At 35.1% G+C, this 24037-nt stretch overlaps 1 protein-coding gene across 1 annotated transcript in view; it reads left to right on the plus strand.

The window, feature by feature from the left end:
• The window catches only part of EYS (eyes shut homolog), a 1412275-nt gene that overhangs the window by 81501 nt on the left and 1306737 nt on the right, over positions 1-24037 (plus strand). Inside the window, 2 exon segments of the mRNA XM_057494276.1 lie at positions 645-759; positions 21835-22000. Of these exon segments, the coding sequence (XP_057350259.1) occupies positions 645-759; positions 21835-22000 (281 nt within the window).

Raw genomic sequence — 24037 nt, forward strand, 5'->3', positions numbered from 1 at the left:
GAAAGTCTTTGAAATGGATGCCTCAGCAATGAAAAACTTAATGCCAGACACTTACATTACAATCAAAAAAGCTATTGTCAGGCATTTATTCTCTAAGATTGCTTTATTTTAAAAGCAAAAATGACAACAAACAAAACTCTGTAATTAGCTCAACTCTGACCATACCATTATCATCCACTGTAACACTTTACACTGCCTCAAATTCACATTGTTACCCATTAACTCCTGCTAATACATCATCATCATTGTATAATGGCCCTAGTACGATAAGCATAAAGCATTTCTTTTGTCTTTTTTTTTTTCACATTTCAATGATGGTCTCTCATTTACTCCAATAGTTTAAGACCTATATTATTAAATGTCTGTTTAGACCAAATTTGAATTGACTCTTAAATTCTCAAAAGGAAATATTAAGACCATTAACTGACAATGTAGTTTTTTCTAATTTCCTGTAAACAGATAAATCTTTGCTCCTTTGCTAAGAAGACAGGTATGCATGGACAAATTAATGATTGACAATATAATGTAACAGTATGTGTTGTATGTACTTTAAACAAAGCCTTATTATTTCTGTCAGACTGTTAATAGCTTTTGTGAAAACACTTAAATTGCAACCTGTCTTATTTACACTGATGTATTTACAGTTGTATGCCAGGATTTACTGGAAAGAACTGTGAGAAAGTAACTGACCACTGTAGACAGCTCAGCATCAACTATCTGAATGAAGGATGGTGTTTCAGTATAATTGGAAGATTCAGAGTAAGTAATTTAATACATGGCAGAGTAATTTAGCACTTCACAATGCAACAGTTTCCAGCAGTCTGTATTTCAAATGCTTCTGTTAATCTAAGAGGAATATATCCTTACATGTATATTTAAATGTGATTTATATAAAGTTTAGTAATAGAGATTTTTAACTTACAAAAATTATCTTGGAAGGGCATTAGTATGTGTTCTAGGCAGTGTTTTAACCAGCCTGAGGCTCTTAAACTAGATGGGAAATAAAATTAGCTGGCAGTTGTTAAAGTATAAAAATACGCTGTTTTGTGAATAGTTTTCAAAATGACTTTACAAATACAGAACGTGTTTACTACACGTGGTAAGGCATAGGCTATAAATCAACATTTCCACTTTGGAGAAATTATTAGCTCCGTACTGAAAGAGATTTACATAAGAACTTTCACTCCACATCTGAAATACACTAAGCCTATTGTCAGGAGAATGGATAAATTGATTATGGCATTACAAAGAGTGGATATATCATGAAATTATCAAGAGTGGTTAAAGTAAGTGAACAATAGCTGTATAATAATATTTATGAATATCAAAACACAATGTTGAAATTTAAAATCTTGTGAAGAATGATAAATATATGGTCTAACAATGATTAATTTCTTAAAACACAACTAATCCATATTTTCTATGATTGTGTAAATATATAGAAATTATAAACACATATGAGGAAATATGCACACTAACTTTAATAGAAGGTCTGCCTTTCGGGATATGGGGGAAGGAAATCAAGAAGCACACAGAGGGGACGTCCAGTGTATTTGCAAGGCTTTATTGCTTAAAAATGTTTTTGACAAACAAGGATGGTAGTCTTCTGATGTTCATTTTATTGTTTTCTCTACTTTCCCATAATACACAATATTTTAATAAAATACTTCTAAAATAATGAAAAGCCAACTTATGGAATAGACTATAGACTACGGACAAATTTATATGTGTACTTTTGCAGCATATTTGCTATTCTGCTAATAAAAGAACATATAGGATGCGAGCATAGCACTTATCTAGCTGCTACAATACATTTGGCATTATAGCATTTCGTTTCTGATTATTACCTCATTTGATCTTTACAAATACCAGTACCTTTTATGGAAAAAAAAAATATCTACTGAGCTTCTGAATATTTTCCCAAATCCGCACATACTGTTAGGGATGGAGGAAGCTAGATTTAAACCTACTCTGTGTGACTCCAGGACTCATACTTTCAAGTACTACACATATCTGTTTACAATAAAGACTATGCTGCCATTTTATTTTCCTTTAAAATTTGTTTACCTTTTACTTAATAGGAAAACTGAAATGTCTGATTGAAATGGCTCTCCTACTTCGGCTTGAATTTCTTTGACTTTACACTACTTATATGCTGATTTTGGGTTTCTGTTCTGTCTCAGATAACTTCTGAGTATTTATCTCCGACTTTTACTTCTACATTTCTCTTCGTCCACTACTGTTACCACTTTTCCCTGGGAGATCTCACCTGTTCTAGTATGTCAGCAGTTCTCTGTATGTTATTGACTCTAAATCCAATTTATATTTATTATTTAAAGAATTTGACTGGACTTTTTATCACCGTGCAGAATCTGTGTATTTTGTGATTCTACTTTAGTGACTTCCATTTGACAGAATATTAGCAAGAAAGGAATGCTATTGTCCTCATTGGGTCAAAATTTGGATGATGATGAAGAATATGTACATTATGGAATGTTTCTAACATTGTAATACTTTTTCAAAAATAGACCCTTCCCTATGGATTAATAATCCTAGTTTGGGCTGCACTGAGTTCTAAAATAGTTTATATTCAAAGTAATTTAATTTAAAATTTAATGTATATTGACAAATGCATTGTTCAGATTATGTAATTGTTTTGAATGGTGGGAATTAATATTATTTTATATAATGATACTTAAGGCCTATGCAATATAATAAAGAAAAAAATATGTATTTAAATTATTTTAGTACAAACATAAAATACATTTTTCCAGGTTATAATGTTTTGTTTTTCTACTTTTATATTTACATTATTAACTTTTGAATATGTCAACTTATTTCAAAGAGACTATTGATGAGCTATATTTTAGGAAGAGATATAAACTTCCTTCTATTTGGAGAAAACAAATATATTCTATATTCAGAAGGAAATAGAAGAGAGATGGTATATGACAAGCAAGTAGTAATATGATATATTTAAATCTGACCATATCCAGGATCACAATAAACATAAATTTACTATTTCATTCAGTTAGTAGGCAGAGATTATTAATACATAAAGCAATATTCAATCAAAAGGGACTCATTTTACATGAAAAGAAAGAGATGTTGAAAGCAAACAAACAGGAAAGATACATTACAAAAATTAAGCAAAAGAAATACTATTGTAGCTTTACTTATAAGATAGATTTCAATGTAAGGAAATAGCAAAGATGAAGAATTTCATTTCATAAACATATGTGAATGAACTAATCAAAATGAATTACACCTTTAGCACAGAGTTTTGAAATGCATGTAGAAGAAACTGACAGAACCAAGAAAAGAAATTAGTAAGACTACATTTGTGGTTAAGATTTGAACATTTCCCTTTCGATAATTAGTGCAAGTAGACAGAAAATCAGTAAAGATACATGGGATTTGAATGATGTTATTAATCCACTTATCTAAATAATTATAAAACATGACATCCAACAGCTGCAGATTATTTATTCTCAACAGCACATGTGCCTTTTTTAGAGGCCTCTTTCATTATGGGGGGCCGAGGGCCTCAGCTTGAGCCCTCTCCGTGCACCTCCAGGGAACCCTCTTCATGGAGAACGCCTTGACTGAGGCACTTTTCTCCACACTGACTTAGTGCTTTGCCACTCCAAGCCTTTCTTTCTCTCCCAACCCACAAGGCCATCAAGAGTCAAGAGCCTTTTATCTGGGCTTCTTGCAAAGAGAGGATTCCTCCCATCCGGGCTGCACCCATCTGACCCTCACTCCTAGCCTTTTCTTGGGGACAGTGGTTGGTGCCCCTTTTCCTCCTGCCGCTGTCACTGTGGCAGGAAGTGAACGAAGGCTCGTGTTACCTTCAGTTTGGCTCTTTGTCCTCACTGACCATTTTGACACTTGATTTCTTGACAAGAAATTTAAAATTACTCTCTCCTAGTAGGGCATATTTGTTACTCCATGGAAAACAATGTGCATGTTATATAAGAAATTTTTAAAGAAAAAATAATTTAGGTCACAGATTTTATAGCGTACCTTCAGATAAAAATGGAAAATAAACCCACTTTTAAAATGTTCAAGCTCTCTAAAAATCCATGAAGTATCATTTAAGTCCATATTAATATATTATTTTATATTTCTGTATCACAGAACACAAAAATATGCACATTTTGTACTTCTACACCACAGAGGAAGAGTGGGATAGCAGGACTCAGAATAAACCTGTTGAATGGAAATATAGAGCATATATATATACCTACAGGTTTTCCATCTATAATCAATATTTAGAAATATCTGAAGTATAAGAAAACAAAATCATATTAAGCATGTGTAGAAAATATTCACTACATTGTTATTTATTTTGGAATTAAGTAATCAAACTGAGCAACAAGAATAGCAAAAAAAAAATTGTAATGTATCCATAGACTAGAATACACATTCAATTTAGACTATGTTTTTAAAGTTTGTTATGATTTTTGGAAAATACTCAAATTGAAATGTAATGTGTGTAAAATAGCTATACTATTGTAACTACAACTTGGTTATGTATGTATGATATTTATCTACTTGCAAGAAAATAAGATTTTTATATTCTTTCTGGGTTATGAGAAAGGTCACCCAGCATGGCGGAGCTGCCCCCACAGAAATCATCCACTGACCGTTCAGACGTCAGGAAAGATTACGTATCAGGAGCCCAGGGTGTCCCAGACAGTAAGAATATAGGGGAGGGAGCTACTCAGATAGCACAAGGTGATGTGGCTTCAGATATCATCTATCTTCATATTCATTTGAGACTTTATTATATTTTAGTGAATATAAGATTTCCCTAGTGTATTTGAATTGACTTTATAGAGAGAGTAAAGTATCTGAGGCCTGTGATCTATGTGGTCCAGAGACTAATTAATAAACAGAGGGACAGAGAAGCAGGGAGCCAGAGGGAATCATGGGAAGAATGGCCTTGGGAATCACAGAGAGGTTCTGTGTCAAAATCCTAACATGAGACCAAGGTTAATCAGAGTTTTGATGGTCTGTGGGGCCTAACGGGAAATAAATCAACGATTCAACAGTGTTTTACTTCTGTTCATGCAATTGGACTCAAATTCTATCTCATACCTTGGAGGTATTGTGGGTTGGGTTCCAGACCACCCCGCTAAAGCGAGTATCACAATAAAGAATCAAATGAATGTTTTGGTTTCCCAGTGTATGTGAAAGCTATGTTAACATCATACTTCATTCAGTCCATTAAGTGTGCAACAGCATTATGTCTAAAAAAAATGCACATACCTTCATTAAAAAATACTTTAATGCTAAGAAATGTTAACCATCATCTGAGCTTTTGACAAGTCATAACCACTGATCACAGACCACAATAACAAATATAATAAAAATGAAAAAGTTTTAAATATTGTGAGAATTACAATTATGTGGCATGATGACACAAAGTGAGCAAATGCTGTGGGAAAAAATGGGGCTGATAGATTTGCTCAATCAAGGTTGCCACAAACCTTCAATTTTTAAAAAATGCAATACCTGGAAAGCATAATAAAAGAAATATGCCTGTAATCAGAAAAAAATTATTTCTTTGAATATATACTTAATTAATGTAATATTAAGAATAAAGCAAATCCTATAATGATGTTAAGATTAGGAAGTTTTCATTAAATGTGACAGGTTGGACAATATTAGGGATAAAAAAACCAAAAGTATAAGTCAAAACTTTATTAATTCTAAGCCATGTTTTTCATCATGAGTTACATATCCCTATGTTCAATTCATTTTCTTTATAATTAAGGTGGCATAAGGATGGTGAACTTTTTCATTGAAATTGTGATGAAGAATTTCTAATCAACACTTTCACAATGTCAATAGCATTTTCAGTATTAGTAATTTAAATGGCCCCCATGATAAAAAAATTGTTAGTTCCCAGTGAGACTCAGATTTCTAATAACCGCCATATAAAAATAAATCATCAAAGAAATTAAGAGCTCATGACAAAAGAAAAAAGAAAAACACTATTCTTATTTTCATTTTTACATCTGTAAAAATGAATAAATGACAGCCACTAAATTAAAAAATGTGATTGATGTTATACACATTACAAAGTAAAAATACAGGCTCTGTGCAATTAATTAAATATTATTTACTTGCTTCATAACAATGAGTATTTCCTCTCCTTAGAATTTCAATGATTACTAATAAATTTAATTTAGCTTTTAGTAGATAATTCATGTAGTTAGAGCCACAATTTCTGGTTTGTGTCTATCCAGTTATTTTATAATTTCCTGATGTTATGACAGAATTGTTGACTGGCATGTTTTATGCCATCAGATAAAAATTCATGAGAGCCTTCTATCAATCTCCTTTGGTTCTCTTATTTTACATCTGGCTCAGGGATGCAGATATAAGGATGTAGTTATGTTTTATATCATCTTTTTAACCCTCCTATAAGGCTTCATTGGGGAACCAAAAAAAATCCACAAAATTTAAAACTCATCTAGCTTAACTTTACCATCTGTTTTATTTCTCTTTTCTATTTCCATCCTCTAGTTAAGTCTGTTTTTTTTTTTTTACAATTATTTTCAACAAGTGTGACTTATGCAAACTCATGCTGAAAGAAGCAAAACTCAAATTAGAATTCCATGCAAGTACAATTTGCATTTGGGGTAGAATTTTATAGTTTGAAATTCTTAGTTGCAACAACAGAGAATTTAAACAGAATCTCTCTCTCTCTCTCTCTCTCTCTCTCTCTCTCTCTCTCTCTCTCTCTCACACACACACACACACACACACAAACACACACACACACACCATAAAATAATTTGGAATTTGAGGGTTCACATAATTAGACTTTCCACGGTCAGAGGCACAATGTGGTCATGTGATCATGTTCCTTCTGGAACACCCTAAAGTAGCAAGAGGAGCCTGTCTGAAGTTCCTAGGAGAACCCAGGCATGCTTCTGCCTCAGGGCCTTTGTCTTCAAGCTGTTGATCCACATTTCTGATTTGTAAGGTTCTCCATTCCTTCTATCATGTGTTACTAATGGCTATATTGAACAGAAAAGCTTAAACCATTTCCTGTTGGCCCAAGAACTACCTCCTAAGCTGCCAAAGGTAACTTCCGATTTTATCTTCAACCTGATAAACACATTTCAATATTTTTATTATTTATCAGTCCTCAGGGACACTTTTCTTTAGGTTTAGGGACTGGGTAGTTTGTGCCCTAATTTGCGCTGAGAGACCCAGATACCTCTGGAAAAGAATAGTTAAGGTCATATGCAAGAAGCTTCCCTAGAGCAACTAAGTGTGATTTTTGGTCCCTAGGGGATACTTGGGAAAGTCTAGAGACATTTTTAGGTGTTGTAAATAGGGGTGGAACTTTTCCTGGCATTGCATTGAGTGGGCAGAGGTCAGGTTTGCTGCTGAGCATCCTACAGTGCACATGCCAGCTGTCCACAACAAATAAACATCACGTCGAAATTACCTATATAGCTAAGGTTTGCCCTAGAGGAAGTTTAGGGTGTTTGTATGTGGAAAAATAACAAAAGTTGTGCACAGAAAGATAGACTTCATGAAAATTAAAGAATCTCAAACTTAAGAAAGAGAAGCTTCTGTCTCAACCTAGTAGATTCATAACAAAGTAGACTCCAGGTTGAGAAGGCTTTTCTAGTTTATGCGAGCTTTGCATTCAAGAGTTAAGCACACACAGTTGATTAAGTGAAATTGCCTTCCTATTATTTTCCTTCCTTTGTTGGGAATAGGCTAGATATTTTAGTTCAGAAAGAAGAATATAGTCTGCTCAGTCATAAACTCTGCTTCTCAATCCTCTCCAAATTACTCAGATTAAATTTGAATTTTCTTCCTTTTGCATATGATTAGACATTTAGATGAAAGGTTTGGAGGAGTTGTGTTAAATAGCATGAACTAGTGTGATAATAAGAAAGAGCCCTCTCTACTTTGTTTTAAAGGAGGCAGGAGCAGGATTCCAATTTATTAAACAAAAAATAGCTAAAATAAGAGTCACTAAACTGCTTGAAGTAGCTTCAGAAATGCCACAGGATCAGGATCCACTGCAATAATCTTCTGATCCAGATCTTATACCTCATAGTTATTCCTTCATTCTTCTCTTTAATTGACATGTTTCTCAATAGTTTTCTCTATGTACTTCATTAACAGGATAATTTATCCTGCCCTTGGTCAGATTTTTGGGAGGGAAGTTGACTCTTGCCTAAAATCACATTTGAAAAAGATAGTATCTTCACAATAGTTTTTAGCTTTTACATCTTTTTTCATGTGCATATAATTCTTTATTCTGGTTCTTTAATGTATTTGAATCATTTGAATCACTATCATATCTTAAATAAGCAAACAAAAACAACATGTTTTAAGCATCAAAGAACACAAGAAAAATTTTTCCCTAGGATTGATGTTTAAGCAAGTCTTAAGTGATTTTATTGTCCTACAAGTGTTAGTCACAAAAAGTGGTAGAAACTTCTTTTTATGGTCAGACTTGCATAGTATTATCTGGGTCCTCTTGACTTTGTCTTCCTGAACAACAAGCAATAATAAAACAACAGGTGTCCCAAGTTCAAAAGAGTTAATAGATATTAAAGTGACCATACAGGTTGTATTATATGTGTACAATTTTGTGTACAAAAATTTGCAGGTGTCTGAATAGCACTCTTAGGACAAAAACAGAAGTACAGTTTAGTGGTTATGTAGTGTCGCTCCTACAGGCCATGTGGATATGTAATTAAGTGGTTTACAATGAGTAGTAATTTGTAACTCCACATGTTGTCTGTCTATTGATTGATTAGAATGATCAGTTATAGCTATATACTAGGAATAAATTTAAAAGGTATTTAAAATGATGAATATATTTTAAAATGTCTTCTCTTTCACTTACAAACTTGATTTGATTTGAGTTGATACCATTATCCATTTCTAAGAGCAAGAATGGAAGGAGTTACAAGCATATATTTTATCATGCCACTTGAGTATTTTCAGCAGAATTTTTATATCAAATGGCAAATTAAAACAGTCGAAGTGTAAGAAGTGACAGTTTAATTCATCTAAATTAGTACAATCCCTGTGAATGGTTGAAATGTTCGTGTTTAAAGGAAACAAATATAAACTCTTTAAGTGCCTTGAGATGCTTAAGGTGCCAATATGTCTTCATCAATAATGAAACAGGAAGACAAAGCCAAAACAACTAGACAAAAATCATGATTGAAGACATTTTTACAATTTAAAATTTTGCCTCATGTGTATAGAGAGAAATCACTGGTGAAACTTGTTATTTATGTGAATCTCATTCATATTATGTTTTGGATCTCTAAGATGTGCCCCTCCTCTCAGGATGTTCATTCACAGTACTTAGATGCATAGTATCTGTAGATACGCTAAGTACCTACAAAGACCATGAAAAGTAGATGGCGATAGAAACAGAAGGCATAGCTTTCGTGGACAGTCTCTGAGAACCCAGAGTGTGGTTGGCTGAATAATGGCGCCTAAGTATATATGCCCACGTCCTAATCTCCAGCACCGGTGAATGTTATCTTATATGGAAAGTCTCTGAATGTGTGATTAAGACAAGAGTCTTGATATGAGATTATCCATATGGGCCTGATGAAATCAGAGATCCTTTTAAGAGAGATACAGAAACCGTCGGAGACAGAGAAATTGATATGATGATGGAAGCAGAGATTGGAGCGATGGCGTTCTTTGAAGAGGGAGCAATTCCTGTAAAACAAAGAATATAAGCAACTAGAAGCTGAAACAAGCAAGGAAACAGATTGGACCCCCAGGGCCTGCAGAGTCAACTGGCCCTTCTGAAACTTTGACTTCTTCCTTGAATTTGTTGACTTGTTTTGCAAGCTAACATGATATATACTAGAAAGTTTCCACATGCATTTTGAAGAAATTGTGTTCTGCTGCTGGTATATTCTATATATGTCTGTTAGATCCATTCGGTCTATAATTTGATTCAAATCTGCTGTTCTTTATTGATTCTTGAATGGTTCTACTATTGTTATAAGCGGGATATTAAAGTCTCCAAGTATTTATATATGGCTATTTATTTCTCCTCTAAGTTCTTTCAGCATTTGCTTTATATATTTAGGTGCTCCAATGTTGGGTGCATAAATATTTACAAATATTATATGTTCATGATGGTTTGACTCCTTTATCATTATAAAATGCCTTTGTCTCTTTTTACTTTTTTTTACTTAAAGTCTATGTTGTCTGATTTAATTTAGCTACCACTACTTGCTTTTGGTTACCAGTTGTTTGAAATATCTTTTCCATCCCTTCACTCTTAGGCTATGTGTGTGCTTAAGACTATATTAAATCTCTGATAGGAAGCATATTATTGATATTTCCTCATTTTTTTCCTCCGTGGATTCATCACCGCTTTTTCAAAATTCATTAGATTTCTTTAAATTAGGTAGAATAAGCAATTGTATGTGTAAATAAAATGTTAATGATTTATTACTACTAACTCAAGAAGGATAAATGAAAAAGAAAGGACACTGCAAGGAGGGGATATCACAAGAGCTTCAGATTTATAAGATTTTATACTTTAAAATTTTAATAATAATATTTCTTTTGTGTCAGTCAGTTAACATTATACCAATACTGCTTCTATTGAGGAATAAAGAAAAACAGAAAGAAACTAAAAACAATGGGGTTTGAAACACACATATATGGGTTTATGTCCTAGTTTTGTGAAAATTGAAGTGTATGAACTTAAAAATCTCATAATTATTATCTTCTTATCTAAAGTATAGAACAGAATATAATAAGAATTACTGAGGGCGGAGCCAACATGGCGGTGTGAGTAGGACAGTGGGAATCTCCTCCCAAAAACATATATATTTTTGAAAATACAACAAATACAACTAATCCTAAAAGAGAGACCAGAAGACACAGGACAACAGCCAGACTGCAACTACACCAGCAAGAGCCCAGCGCCTGGTGAAGGGGGTAAGATACAAGCCCCGGCCCAGCGGGACACGAGCGCCCCTCCCCCCAGCTCCCGGCGGGAGAAGAAAAGGCAGAGCGGGAGGGAGACGGAGCCCAGGACTGCTGAACACCCAGCCCAAGCCACCCGCATTAGAGCGCAGGCACAGTGCATGCATGGAGGTTTGGAAACTAGGGAAATATGGCAGCAAGACCTCTGAGCGGGTGCTGAAGCTGATGCCCCTGTGACAAAGAAAAGCAGGGGCTTTTTGAAAGTCTTAAAGGGACAGGGATTTAACAGCTGGATGGAAACAGCATAGGTCACAGCCCAGTGGCTGGAAATTACAGGGAAAACCGGGCGCACTAACCCCCTGGGCAACAGCTCTGAGACCCCTCACGGAGGCAAACAGTCAAGCAGCCCCCCCATCCATCACCCCTCCGGGCGCTGCGAAAGCAGAGAAACAGCCTAAGGCAAACCCCGCCCACAGAAAGGGAGATCCATCCATATCGGCCGGGCAAGACACAAAGACCCAGCCTACAAGCAATTAACCAACACAAGCCACTAGGGGTCGCAGTTGTCCCAGTAAAGAAAGGCCAGTAGCAAGTGAAAAGTTTGGTCCTCCCAGCTGACAGTCAATAGCACCTGTCAACATGAAAAGGCAAAAAAATATGATCCAGACAAAACTAACCCAGACAGCTTCGGCATCTGCTACATCTTCCCCTGAGAAGGAACCTGGGGAAATAGATTTAGCCAGTCTTCCTGAAAAAGAATTCAAAACAAAAGTCATGACCATGCTGATGGACTTGCAGAGAAATATGCAAGAACTAAGGAAGGAGAATACAGAAATAAAACAAGCTCTGGAAGGACTTCAAAACAGAATGGACGAGATGCAAGAGACCATTAATGGACTAGAAAACAGAGAACAGGAACGCAGAGGAGCTGATGCAGAGAGAGATAAAAGGAACTCCAGGAATGAAAGAATTTTAAGAGAGCTGAGTGACCAATCAAAAAAGAATAATATATGCATTATAGGGGTACCAGAAGAAGAAGAGAGAGAAAAAGGGATAGAAAGTGTCTTTGAATAAATAATTGCCGAAAACTTCCCCAAACTAGGGGAAGAAATGGCCCCTCAGACCACAGAGGTACACAGAACTCCCATGACAAGGGATCCAAGGAGGGCAACACCAAGACACATAATAATTAAAATGGCAAAGATCAAAGACAAGGACAAAGTATTACAAGCAGCCAGAGAGAAAAAAAAGGTTACCTACAAAGGAAAACCCATCAGGCTATCATCAGACTTCTCAACAGAAACCCTACAGGCCAGAAGAGAATGGCATGATATACTTAATGCAATGAAACAGAAGGGCCTTGAACCAAGACTACTGTATCCAGCACGAATATCATTTAAATATGAAGGAGGGATTAAACAATTCCCAGACAAGTGAAAGTTGAGGGAATTTGCCTCCCACAAACCACCTCTTCAGGGCATCCTACAGGGACTGCTCTAGATGGGAGCACTCCTAAAATGAGCACAGAACAAAACACCCAACATATGAAGAAGGGAGGAGGAGGAATAAGAAGGGAGAGAAATAAAGAATCATCACACCGCATTTATAATAACTCAACAAGCGAGTTAAGTTAGACACTAAGATAGTAAAGAAGCTGACACTGAACCTTTGGTAACCACAGATTTAAAGTCTGCAATGGCAATAAATTCATACCTTTCAATAACCACCCTAAATGTAAATGGATTGAATGCACCAATCAAAAGACACAGAGTAATAGAATGGATAAAAAAGCAAGATCCATCTATATGCTGCTTACAAGAAACTCACCTCAAACCCAAAGACATTCACAGACTTAAAGTCAAGGGATGGAAAAAGATATTTCATGTAAACATCAAAGAGAAGAAAGCAGGTGTTGCAATTCTGGTATCAGACAAAACAGACTTCAAAATAAAGAAAGTAACAAAACACAAAGAAGGACATTACATAATGATAAAGGGCTCAGTCCATCAAGAGGATATAACCAATATAAATATATATGCACCCAATACAGGAGCACCAACATACCTGAAACAAATATTAACAGAACTAAAGGAGGACATAGAATGCAATGCATTCATTCTAGAAGACTTCAACACACCACTCACTCCAAAGGACAGATCCACCAGACAGAAAATAAGTAAGGACACAGAGGCACTGAACAACACACTAGAACAGATGGACCTAATAGACATCTACAGAACTCTACATCCAAAAGCAACAGGATACACATTCTTCTCAAGTGCACATGGAACATTCTCCAGAATAGACCACATACTAGGCCACAAAAAGAGCCTCAGTAAATTCCAAAAGATTGAAATCCTACCAACCAACTTTTCAGACCACAAAGGCATAAAACTAGAAATAAACTGTTCAAAGAAAGCATAAAGGCCCACAAACACATGGAGGCTTAACAACACGTTCCTAAATAATCAATGGAACAATGACCAAATCAAAATGGAGATCCAGCAATATATGGAAACAAATGACAACAACTTCTGTGGGATGCAGCAAAAGCAGTCTTAAGAGGAAAGTACATAGCAATCCAAGCATATTTAAAAAAGGAAGAACAAACCCAAATGAATGGTCTAATGTTACAATTATCGAAATTGGAAAAACAAGAACAAATGAGGCCTAAGGTCAGCAGAAGGAGGGACATAATAAAGATCAGAGAATACATAAATAAAATTGAGAAGAATAAAACAAGAGCAAAAATCAATGAAACCAAGAGCTGGTTCTTCGAGAAAATAAACAAAATAGATTAGCCTCTAGCCAGACTTATTAAGAGGAAAAGAGAGTCAACACAAATCAACAGTATCAGTAACGAGAAAGGAAAAATCACGACTGAAAACTACAAGTCACTCTTAAGAGAAATTAAAGGGGACACTAACAGATGGAAATGCATCCCATGCTCATGGCTAGGAAGAATTAATATCGTCAAAATGGCCATTCTGCCCAAAGCAATATACAGATTTGATGCAATCCCCATGAAAGTACCAGCAACATTCTTCAATGAACTGGAACAAATAATTCAAAAATTCATATGGAACCACCAAAGACCCCGAATAGCCAAAGCTATCCTGAGAAAGAAGAATAAAGTAGGGGGTATCTCACTCCCCAACTTCAAGCTCTATTATAAAGCCATAGTAATCAAGACAATTTGGTACTGGCACAAGAGCAGAGCCACAGACCAATGGAACAGACTAGAGAATCCAGACATTAACCCAGACATATATAGTCAATTAATATTTGACAAAGGAGCCATGGACATACAATGGTGAAATTACAGTCTCTTCAACAGATGTTGCTGGCAAAACTGGACAGCTACATGTAGGAGAATGAAACTAGACCATTGTCTAACCCCATATACAAAAGTAAACTCAAAATCGATCAAAGACCTGAATGTAAGTCACGAAACCATTAAACTCTTGGAAAAAAACATAGGCAAAAACCTCTTAGACATAAACATGAGTGACCTCTTCTTGAACACTTCTCCCCGGGCAAGGAAAACAACAGCAAAAATGAACAAGTGGGAATATATTAAGCTGAAAAGCTTCTGTACAGCAGAAGACACCATCAGTAGAACAAAAAGGAACCCTACAGTATGGGAGAATATATTTGAAAATGACACATCCGATAAAGGCTTGACGTCCAGAATATATAAAGAGCTCACACGCCTCAACAAACAAAAAACAAATAACCCAATTTAAAAATGGGCAGAGGAACTGAACAGACGGTTCTCCAAAAAAGAAATACAGATGGCCAACAGATATATGAAAAGATGCTCCACATCGCTAATTATCAGAGAAATGCAAATTAAAACTACAATGAGGTATCACCTCACACCAGTAAGGATGGCTGCCATCCAAAAGACAAACAACAACAAATGTTGGCAAGGCTGTGGAGAAAGGGGAACCCTCCTACACTGCTGGTGGGAATGTAAGTTAGTTCAACCATTGTGGAAAGCAGTATGGAGATACATCAAAATGCTCAAAACAGACATACCATTTGACCCAGGAATTGCACTCCTAGGAATTTACCCTAAGAATGCAGCAATCAAGTATGAGAAAGACCAATGCACCCCTATGTTTATCACAGCACTATTTACAATAGCCAAGAATTGGAAGCAACCTAAATGTCCATCGATAGATGAATGGATAAAGAAGATGTGGTACATATACACAAAGAAATACTACTCAGCCATAAGAAAAGGGCAAATCCAACCATTTGCAGCAACATGGATGGAGCTGGAGGGTATTATGTTCAGTGAAACAAGCCAAGCGGAGAAAGAGAAATACCAAATGATCTCACTCATCTGTGGAGTATAAGAACAAAGGAAAAAATGAAGGAACAAAACAGCAGCAGAATCACAGAACTCAAGAATGTACTAACAGGTACCAAAGGGAAAGGGACTGGGGAGGATGGGTGGGTAGGGAGGGATAAGGCTGGGGGAGAAAAAGGGGGGTATTAAGATTAGCATGCATTGGGGGGTGGGAGAAAGGGGAGGGCTGTACAACACAGAGAAGACAAGTAGTGATTCTACAACATTTTGCTATGCTGATGGACAGTGACTGTAAAGGGGTATATAGGGGGACCTGGTATAAGAGTGATCCTAGTAAACAAAATATTCATCATGTAAGTGTAGATTAATGATTAAAAAAAAAAAAAAAAGCAGTTCCTGTGTGGTCACCTCCAATGAGTTCTACACAATGATATAAAGGGCATATAAAAGTGTAGGCAAAGGGTCTGTTTGTGTTTATACAGAGGAACAAAGCCTAATTTGGCTACCCCGAAAATGAACTAAGATACGATATGAAAGAGAACTTCCAACATCAGCACTCTCTGGAAGACTCATGCCAGAAGATGATCATCAAAAAAACCCTAACAAAGATCCACGTACTGCTACAGGTGTAGATGCACTCATCCCAGCAGTTCCTGGACTTGCCATGGAAATGAGGAAGGAGATATCTAAGCTGGCCTGTGCATACAGTAAAACAACAAATTTGACTGGATCAATACTGTCGGAACTCGACCAAGAATTAGGAGATGTGCAAATTGCAGCACTCCAAAATCTTACAACTACAGACTATTTACTGTTAAAAGAACATATGGGATGTGAACAGTCCCCAGGAATGGGTTGTTTTAATTTGTCTGAATTCTTTCAGACTGTTCAAGTTCAGTGGGACAATATCCACCATACCATAGATAAGTTTTCACAAATGCCTAAGGTGCCTAACTGGTTTTCTTGGTTTCACTGGAGATGGCTGGTAATTACAGGTATGCTTTGTTTACGTAACTGTACTCCTATTATGTTAATGTGTGTGCACAATTTAATTAGTAGTTTAAAACCTATCCATGCTGAAGTTACTCTATAAGATATGTCAAAGAAATAATCAATCTTCCCATGTTTTCTTCCGCCTGCTACTTCTATAGCTTTTCTTCTTACTTCCTAATTACAACCCTTAAATAGAATTCGTGCCTCATATCAAATTTACCGAGTATCATAATTCCTCCAAGTGGTAAAGATACCTCAAGACAAATGCTGGGCATAGAAGCCACAGGGCATAAATCTGCAAAGAAGTAAAAAGCTAACCTTTTCAAACAATAAGGCTTCTCTCTCACTTACCAACTTAACATTTCCCTGTATGGCCCCAGAAGATGACTGGTTAGCCAGAGACGGGTAAGATTTCTCAAGGGAGGAACAACCTAAGACAGGCACAGTCGCAGGGTGCCATCAGGTGAGAAATTGGGGATCAACAGAGGTGAGGCTTAGAACCTCACCCCCCCTGTTCTGAGAGAAATCTTCTGCATACGTGGATGTTTTATTGCCCTGGTCTAGCTTGGATTAACACATAGTCTACACTCACACACCTGATCATCTACATTTGCTCTCTTACAACACTTAACTATGTTTTCTACCTTTATCTTGTATCTACCTACCACTTCAGCATTTTATTGAAAATAATAATAATAAAGAGAGAAATGTGGTATCCACATATAAATCAAGTATAAAAATCAAATGAATATTCATATTTGAACTGACTGTTTATAGTTCTTAATGCATGAGCAAAACCGAAAGCTTCTGTGATGACTGCCCTTGTACTGTTCACCATGTAAGAACTTATTCACTATGTAAGAATTTGTTCTCCATGTAAGAACTTGTTCGTTATGCTTCAGAAGATTGGAGACTGACGAAAATTAGGCTTGGGGTGGATTAATGATTGTGCATTGAGCGTTGACCCCCCTATACAGAATTTTATTGTTGTTAACACCCATTTGATCCATAAATATGAGAGATGCCCTCTCTCTCACACACACACACACACACACACACACACACACACAAATATATATATATATATATGTGTGTGTGTGTGTGTATATATATATATATATATATATATATATATACATACACACTTCCAATTGTAAAATAAATAAGTGACCGGGATGTAATGTATAGCCTAAGGAATATAGTCAAAATATTGTAATAACTTGGTATGGTGATAGCTGGTACATAGAATTATCATGTATATAAATGTTGAAGCACTGTGTTGTACACCTGAAACTAATGTAATACTGTGTGTCAACTACCCTTCAATAAAAAATAATTATCAAAAAAAAAAAAAAAAAAGAATTGCCTCATTAAGGCTGTTGAAAATTAAAATGAAATGAATTAAATAATACAATGTTTTTGAACTCATTTGAACAATGGTAAAGTTTATATATATGGTAAAATGGTATAATATACATATACACATACATGTGTGCATGCATGATACAAATACAGTGGCTATCCCTTATCCCTATTAGTAATGGCTCCATTACATAAATAAAAAAGTATTTCTATATATTCTTACATAGTTTCTAAAAACTGAAAAAAATACTTTAAGTGAATATAAATAGAATTATCAGTGAATATAGATATTTCAATAATAGGTATAAGCCATGATTTGGGGATACAGTTTCTTTGAGAGAGACAAGTTTAAGATGCTTAATAAAGATAGAGGAACAAAAATATCTAACAGAATTAATTACCTTGCCTAAGAAATATGGCTGTGAAAATAAATCAACATCTAGAGTTGTTTTTAAATCTTCTCATATTATCAATCAAAATTGATCTCCCTTTGCAAAAGGAAAGCCTTAAGGAAAGCATTATCAAATACATGTGGTACATGATATGTTATATCAGTTGGTTAGGCTTATAAAGTTGCTATGAATATGTATTTTGTGTCAATCAAATAAAAATCACAAAATTTTGGTACTGCAAAATGTGTTCCTTTCTGATGTAACAAATACTGACATGTCATACAATAAATAGATTGCTTTTCTTTTTTATGGATAATTTTCTTGATTCTCTTGCTTATTTTACTGTCACTGTGAAACTACTTCATCACTGTCTTAATTTCACTGCTTACTTACCAAAAATATGCTCTCACAAGCTTACTGAAGTTCAAAGTCAGGTCAAGTTTAGTGTTCTAATGCATGCCAGTTAATTAGTTCACTGTCAAAAATAAGATAGATGTTCCCTTCCAAATGCGTGTCTGCGCATCCTTACCCCCCGGCACCCCCCTCACTTTCAAAAGAAACAGTGTAAATGCTTAATGGTTTGCTGTTTTCAATTTTTATGTACAAACTGGCCAGTCAAGTACAGGATAGATTAAGACTGCTATTTGCCATGTATATTGTTATTAGCAATTTATAAACACCAATTGCTTGTTGTAGTGAATGTAATACTGATTTTCTTTACAGAAATATAAGCTATGTATTTTGTAGGATAAGGACCGCTTTAATGCAGTTGATAAATATTTCAAATTTGACACAATCCTCAGCAAAAGAACTTAGTCTTATCTCCAGAAGGAGAGAAAAAAATAGATAAGTGTTTTAAGTATGTTATGCTGTGGTAATTAGCCCTCTGCAAAAACATGTGTACACACACACATGGGTGCACACACACACATTTGAAAGGCCTGGAAAAACAGAAGATCATTTCCCTTCCCCATCACATGCCTGCTGCCACTCTTTTCCTCATCTTCCTTCATTTCAGGACCAGAAATGTGAATATGTCATCTATTTAGGGCAGCCAACCATCCCAGTTTGCCTAACACTGGACATTGGAATTTCACTACTAAAAAAGTTAAGTCCCAGGCAAATAGTTAAGTTAGTTACCCTAAACCCGCTCTACCACAAGTGAACCCATTTTATATAAAAAGAGTCATATTTCCATTTCATGGATAAAGGTTGAAATTTATGAATGTTGAAATCTATTTCCAGACTCCCACACATTCTCTAACACTTGTTACCTAATCTATCAATTCAATAGGAAGTAATATTAAAAATAAGAGTTATCTTAGAGCACTTATTCTAAGTATAAATTTCGGGAAATTAAAAAATCAAATACCTAAGTGAGTATTTACATGTAAACCTTCTTTTTTTCTTTCTCATGTGTCCAAATAAAATTGATGGAGAAAAATTAATATTACCATGTCACTTGTGGTCACTGTGTAACTTGGAACTTAATGACAGAGGGGACCATTCCTTCTACTGGAAATCAACTTCAATGTAAAAGAGAGATCATCTTAGAGTAAATGAATTCCACAAAGACCCTGATCTGGTCATATACATAATTCTGAATTATTGTTTTTCTATTTAAGTTTACGAGAACTAAAAAATAGTTTAATAAGCAGTTATTTAGTCACCATTTCTACATAAATTCAATTGAGAATGACTACTTTTCATTCATTATAAGCATTTTCAAAATTTATATTCAAAAAGAAGGAATTTGATCTATTTGACAATCATTACTTAAAGAAAGTAGCACTATGCAGAGAAAACTATGAATTCCTGGTCAATTTAATAAAAGATTTTCCACAAAATATTGTTAAAATGTCAATTTGTTTAGTATTATACAACATTTAACAATTATCTCTTAAGAATATCATCTGGGAATGTGAATCTATCAAAATAAAACTAATAAATAAGAAGAACCATGCTGTATATTTTCATGTTTTCTCTTTTTTCTCAGCTGCTAGAAAGCTCAAAGCTACTTAGAGATGAAGTTTTAGTTTACTTCTTTTAAAGCCTCCATTCTTCCATCTCACTACTTTACTTTACTCATGCTCTGTTAAACTGCTCTGAAGATTGTATTGTAAACCTATTTTCTTGTTTTTTCTATGGAATATGTGTGTATGAACTCTAGCATGAACACACAAGTCATGAATGACAGGTCAGATTCAGAAATAGACATATGTCCTGATATGGTTCTTCCTAATCTTTACATATGGCCCAATTAAATAAATAGCTCCTATCACCTGAGTTCTTAAGTCAGATGCTGATTTATTGGTACTGCAGTAATTTATAAGCAATGATAACAACTTGTTTCCCAACCCAAATAACCTCCTGTAAATCCAAACTTTGTCTAATGTCAGAATACCTTCACAATGTCCTCATTCAGTATAGAAGGGTCTAATAACAGATAAATTGTTCTGACTTCCTTTGAAGTCTGTCATGAGGGACTTTGTTTTTTTTTTTAATTCAGAAATAGCCAGAGCCCTATTTTATCTCTGAGTAACATTCAAACTAGCAGGAGGAGCACCACAGCACCCCTGCGAGAAGGTGTCCATGCTATTCCTGCCATTTTGCCTGCTATCTGTGATTAGTTGGCACCTACTCCTCACTGGTCTACCTCTCCCAAAGTTATTACAGAAGATGTGATGTTTTATTTCACAATGGATCCCTCACTCCTGGATTTGCAAGCTGAAATGGGGTATAAAACTTTGGCAAAGTTCCCTCTAATAGTCTAAGCTTAAAACACACACACACACACACACACACACACACACACACACACACACAAATCTAAGAGATGGCTTAGCTTAAGCTGATGTTTTTTGTTTTAAGTGAAGAGATGATTCTACAGGGTCATATAAATATTAATGATATGCTACTTTGCTAAATTTATTTTGTACAGTTATAAATTCAGATTTTTAGGCCTTCCTATTTTTTTATCACAATAAAGATCTCAAATCTAGTAAGAGACAGTGTTCACTGACAGTGAAGATTGGTTAATGCCTCTTGTAGAGTTTAAAATTCTATATGTTAGTATAAAAGTGATGGCCTTTTGGTGATCTTTAAATTTCGAAATTAAACCTAGAATTGTATCTCTTGGTATCCATTCAGTATAATTAAGTGATGATTTTGCAGATTATTTCTAATCTTTAGTGTTGATTCCAGTTAGGTAGATGATCATTTATTAATTAATATAGAGACTTACACTTTGGGTTTCCTACTTGGTCAAGCCATCAGGACATTGTATTAAAATCCAGGCAGAAGAGCATCATGACTTGAAACAATCAGTGCAAATCTCACTTAGTGTACTAATTGCATGAAAGGAAATGTCGGATTTTAGTGATTCTTGTGCCTATGACTCAGCATTGGTGCTGTCTGCCAAATTCAGGGAAAAAATTTTCATTGGAAATTTGGAGTAAAAATGATTGTAGGGTATGCTCTAAACAGACCTAATAACAATTTATTTATTAATTTGTACTTCAAAAGATAAAAGACTGTTGTAGACTGAGTAGTGAGTCAAAACCAAAAGAGTATCACATAGGCATTTTGAACATGAAAATGATATAAAATGGTATAGAAAGAGAAGTTAAAACAATAGAAGTAACAAGCAAAGAGTGATATAAAAGTGGTATACTACAAATTTTAATAGGTAGTTTTAGAAATTAACTATATTTTATAAGCAAATATATATATATAATGTATACACATATATATATATATAAGCATGTTTCAATGAGGTATTTACCATTTTTCATTACTTCTTTTTTCTAGTACGTATGCTCTCCAGGGTCCCCAAGAAGTTTATGTTGGTCTGTGAAGAATATTTGCTTATTTCCTCTGTACCCCTGTCGCTGTGGAGCCATCAGCCATGATACTTGCCAAGCTGAAGTTCCTTGTCCTCCCCAATTTAAATATGTGTGCCATATGGCTGTTACAGGTAAGATTTTGAATTTTTAAAAAATTTGCGTTAATCACTTCAAAACTCACTAAGCACCTATTCATTTTCCAATCACACAGTATATTTTTATATCTCAAAATACAAAGCTAAAATGAATTTAATGCTTTTATTCTTTTATTTGTTCTTTTAACAAACGTGCTTAACACCTACTTCATCCCAGGAGTTCTGCTTGGTGCAAGATGTATAGTTGTGAAGAAAACTAGAGGTATTTCTACTCTCATAGAGCTGATTTTTGGGGGAAGGGAGTTACTGGGCAAATAGAATAATAAATATACCTGTAAATTGAAATAAAATGCCCCTACAGAAAGAAATACCTTCCCATGAAAGCTTATAACCAAAGAAACTCTTTTAGAAAACAAGAAAAGAAAATATGGGCAATTAGGATAGTACGTTAGGAGATCAGATGAGGTTTCCATGATAACAAGGCCCTTGAACTGTAGGATGAAGGCGTTGTGTAAAAGCTGGAGAAGAGCACCATCTAGATTAAGGGAATTATAGTTTCAAAAACACTATTTCAAAGGGTACAAAGTTTTAATTATGGGTGGATAAGTTTTGGAAATCTATGCAGCGTAGGGCCTGTGATTAACAATACTATCTTGCATATTTAAATGCTCTTACCACAAAAGGAAAAAATAAAAACAACAAACACAAACAAACAAAAAAGGAGGGTTGGAAGGAAAATTTGGAAATGATGGATAGTTATGACTTCTTGGTGTGAGACTCATGAAGTTGAATACATTAAGTATCCACAACTTTCTGTATGTCATCCTATCCCAGTAAAGTGAGTTTTTTTAAAAAAAAAAACAGAAAACAAAAACACTCAGAAGAGATGCATCCTTTGAAGGCCTGGCTGGAACTCTAAGAGTGAAATAAGACTTGGCAGGGAGAGGGCAAGGATGGAATAAAATACTGGATGAAATAGTTAGATTTTATTCTGAAAGGAATAGGAAATCACTGCAGAGTTTGGCACTTTCATAAACAACAACAAAGATCAAGTGGAGAAACGGGAGAGGGGAAGAGCTGCCCACAGGTGAGGTGATGAAAGCTTGCCATAAATGGAAGTTCTTGTTTAGTTGTTTGCTATGAGCGAGTGAGAGAGGTCGAGTCGACAGGAATCCTAGATATCTGGCTTTAACATTTGAAACAATTCCATATTTTATTAAATATATTTTAATTGTTTTATTCAGTGGCAGTTCCTCTTTCAAAGTCTACTTTGGTGAGCATAATTTCCTACTCTATGATTACACTTTGAATACTATTTGACTTAGTTCATGCAAATTGACCCACATTCTTAAAACTGTATGGTACTTCAATTAATTCTTGTAAGGAATATTTCCTCTCTCAATGATATTTTGACATTATAGTTTACCAACATCAGCAAATTAGTCGATTGGATATCTCTGTTCTCAACTAATCGCTTACTTTATTCAACTGAAAACATCTGCACTTATAAGACTCCTATTACATTAAAACAGTGTGGAAGTAAACTAACAATTAGCCTTTTAAAGAGAAGATATGGTAATTTATTTCATCAGGCTCAGGCATGGTATTCTGGAGAGTTTAACAACCCCTAATGACAGAAATAGTTATCGGTTCATTAAGCAAATCACACTCAAGGCCGTAAGTGGTAGAGAGCAATGACTTGTTGATCCTTTTATATCAGTGCTAAAAAGGAACTTCAGAGACTGTTGTGAATCCTTGCTATTTTACAAATGACACAATCAAACAAAAAACAAGAACAGCCACTGACTTGAGAGAAGTTACCTGAAATACCTAGTCTCAGGACTGTTTAGGGATTGTGTTTGCTCAGTGGTTTTAAACCTTGGCTAAATAAAATAATCACCTGAGAAACTATTAAGACAGACTACTGCTGTACTTCCACTGTGGAGCAATCACTGGAATTGTAGTGAAGCAGACACAGGGGAGCATTAAAGGCCCCCAAAATGCTTTTAATCTGCAAAGTGAGGAACATAATCTCCTGTTACCAACCAAATCAGTTCATGGACTTCAGTGCCT

Source organism: Manis pentadactyla, chromosome 16, assembly GCF_030020395.1.
Source record: "Manis pentadactyla isolate mManPen7 chromosome 16, mManPen7.hap1, whole genome shotgun sequence".
In the NCBI taxonomy this organism is placed as follows: domain Eukaryota; kingdom Metazoa; phylum Chordata; class Mammalia; order Pholidota; family Manidae; genus Manis; species Manis pentadactyla.